Consider the following 1,946-nt stretch of genomic DNA (forward strand, 5'->3'; position numbering starts at 1 on the left):
CCGCCTCTTGGACGCAACTCCGCCGTCAACTGCAGGAACGTCAAGCTCCACTGTTCCTGACAAGGAAGGGCCATGGCGCCCGCAGGCGCGGCGGTCGGGCCGGCCTTTGAGCCAGGCCGAGTGGCCCTTTATGAGGGGAAAACCACTCCTGCTGTCATCCTCATTGCGATCGTGGCGGCCAGCGGCGGCCTACTCTTTGGCTTCGACAACGGGGTGAGATTGCGGAAAACACACACATCACCTGACCGGTGCGGGTTGGCTGTTTGGGGGTGCGGGGCGTGTCACCGCGCAGCAGGAGTGAGGTTGCGGTGACAGCGGCCAACAGCAGCCAGCCCGCTGCGCCCGCCTGTTGCCCTGCAGGTGACAGGTGGTGTCATCGCGCACCCTGACTTTGGCCCAAAGTTCTTCCCTGGCATGGAAGGGACCGGCGCTGACTCTGACCCCTTCTGCAAGTGGGTGTGGGCCCCGCGCGCTTTGCCTGGCTACTTTTGCAGCGCATCGGCAGTCGCCGCTTGCAAAGCAACCGGCGTTGCACACCTCGTCTGCGCTCATCTGGGAGCTGTCGTTTCACCACGCACGCAACCTCACTGTCCGTCCCAACCGCTCTACTCGTGCCACCCATCCGTGTTTAAACACCTCGTGCGTGCGCTACCCCCAACGCCGTCACCCAGGTTCAATGACCACCTCCTGCAGCTGTTCACATCGTCCCTCTTCCTGGCCGCCGCCGTCGCCGCCATGATCGGCTCCTGGACCTGCAACCGCTTCGGCCGCAAGATGACGATGCTCGCCGGCGGCACCTGCTTTCTCATCGGCACCGCGCTCGTCACGGGCGCCGTGGCGACGGGCATGCTGGTCGTCGGGCGCATCGTGCTGGGGTTTGGCGTCGGCTTCGCCTGCCAGGTGCGGGCGGCCAGCTGCCGCCCGGTCCCGCGCTGCGGCACCCAGAGCCGAGCCAGGGCTGCAAACGGGCTCGTAGTCCGTTCTCACGGACTGCGATAGACTGCGTCATACGGCCAGTGCACGCAGCATCGAGCCCGTGCCGAGCGCTATCAAGCTACTGCCTGCACGCGAGGGCCCTCCTGTGCTCCAGGCGACCTCCGTACGGCGGCCCTTGGCATGTACCCACTTTTCATAATTCAAGATCAGCGTTGGCAACGCCCTTCATTCCCAACCGCAGGCCACCCCCCTGTATTTGTCAGAGATGGCCCCCTACCAGGCACGCGGCGCCCTCAACCTCTGCTTCCAGCTGGCCGTGACCATTGGCATCCTGGGGGCGCAGTGCATCAACTACGGCACCCAGTACCTGCGCCCCTACGGCTGGCGCGTGTCCCTCGCCTGCGGCGCGGTGCCGGCGCTGCTGCTGTCGATCGGCGCGATCGCGCTGCCCGACACGCCCAACAGCCTGGTGCTGCGCGGGCACAAGGAGGCGGGGCGGCGCGTGCTGCAGCGGATCCGTGGGACGCAGCACGTCGACGTCGAGTTTGAGGTGCGCTAGACCTGACCGCACGTGCGTGGTCGCTTGCATGCAAACACGAGGCGCTGGGAGGAATGGAGCAACGGCAAGGTGGGGGAGGGACCGGTTTGCACGCAAGAATGTGGATGTTTGAGGGGACGTGCTACGCATACCCAGCCTCGTCCCTGCCTGCGGCAAGTGAGGCATAGACTGCGCCTGACTAATGCTTCGCCTCCATCCTGCAGGACATCTGCGAGGCAGTCCAAACCGCCAGCTTGGTGAAGAACCCCTACCGCACCATCGTGAGCATGCCCCTCGTGATTGCTGAACCCCTGGCCTGGCACCGTTTGCCGCTTCTTATACACACGCATGCACAACGTGCACACTCATGCGTGCACGCGCGTAACGTGAACCCACACCCACCTGCACACGCACACACACACACACACGCACACGCACACACACACACACACACACACACACACACACACAC

At 64.7% G+C, this 1,946-nt stretch overlaps 1 protein-coding gene across 1 annotated transcript in view; it reads left to right on the forward strand.

The window, feature by feature from the left end:
* Positions 1–72: 72 nt before the first annotated feature.
* MNEG_0133 (Sugar transport protein 10) overlaps positions 73–1,946 on the forward strand; it is a gene marked incomplete at both ends in the record, with an annotated part of 5,057 nt that continues 3,183 nt past the window's right edge. Inside the window, 5 exons of the mRNA XM_014051374.1 lie at positions 73–213; positions 361–452; positions 672–900; positions 1,178–1,486; positions 1,699–1,755. Of these exons, the coding sequence (XP_013906828.1) occupies positions 73–213; positions 361–452; positions 672–900; positions 1,178–1,486; positions 1,699–1,755 (828 nt within the window). The remainder of the gene's footprint in view (positions 214–360; positions 453–671; positions 901–1,177; positions 1,487–1,698; positions 1,756–1,946) is intronic.

Source organism: Monoraphidium neglectum (genome assembly GCF_000611645.1).
Source record: "Monoraphidium neglectum strain SAG 48.87 unplaced genomic scaffold scaffold00009, whole genome shotgun sequence".
Lineage (NCBI taxonomy): Eukaryota > Viridiplantae > Chlorophyta > Chlorophyceae > Sphaeropleales > Selenastraceae > Monoraphidium > Monoraphidium neglectum.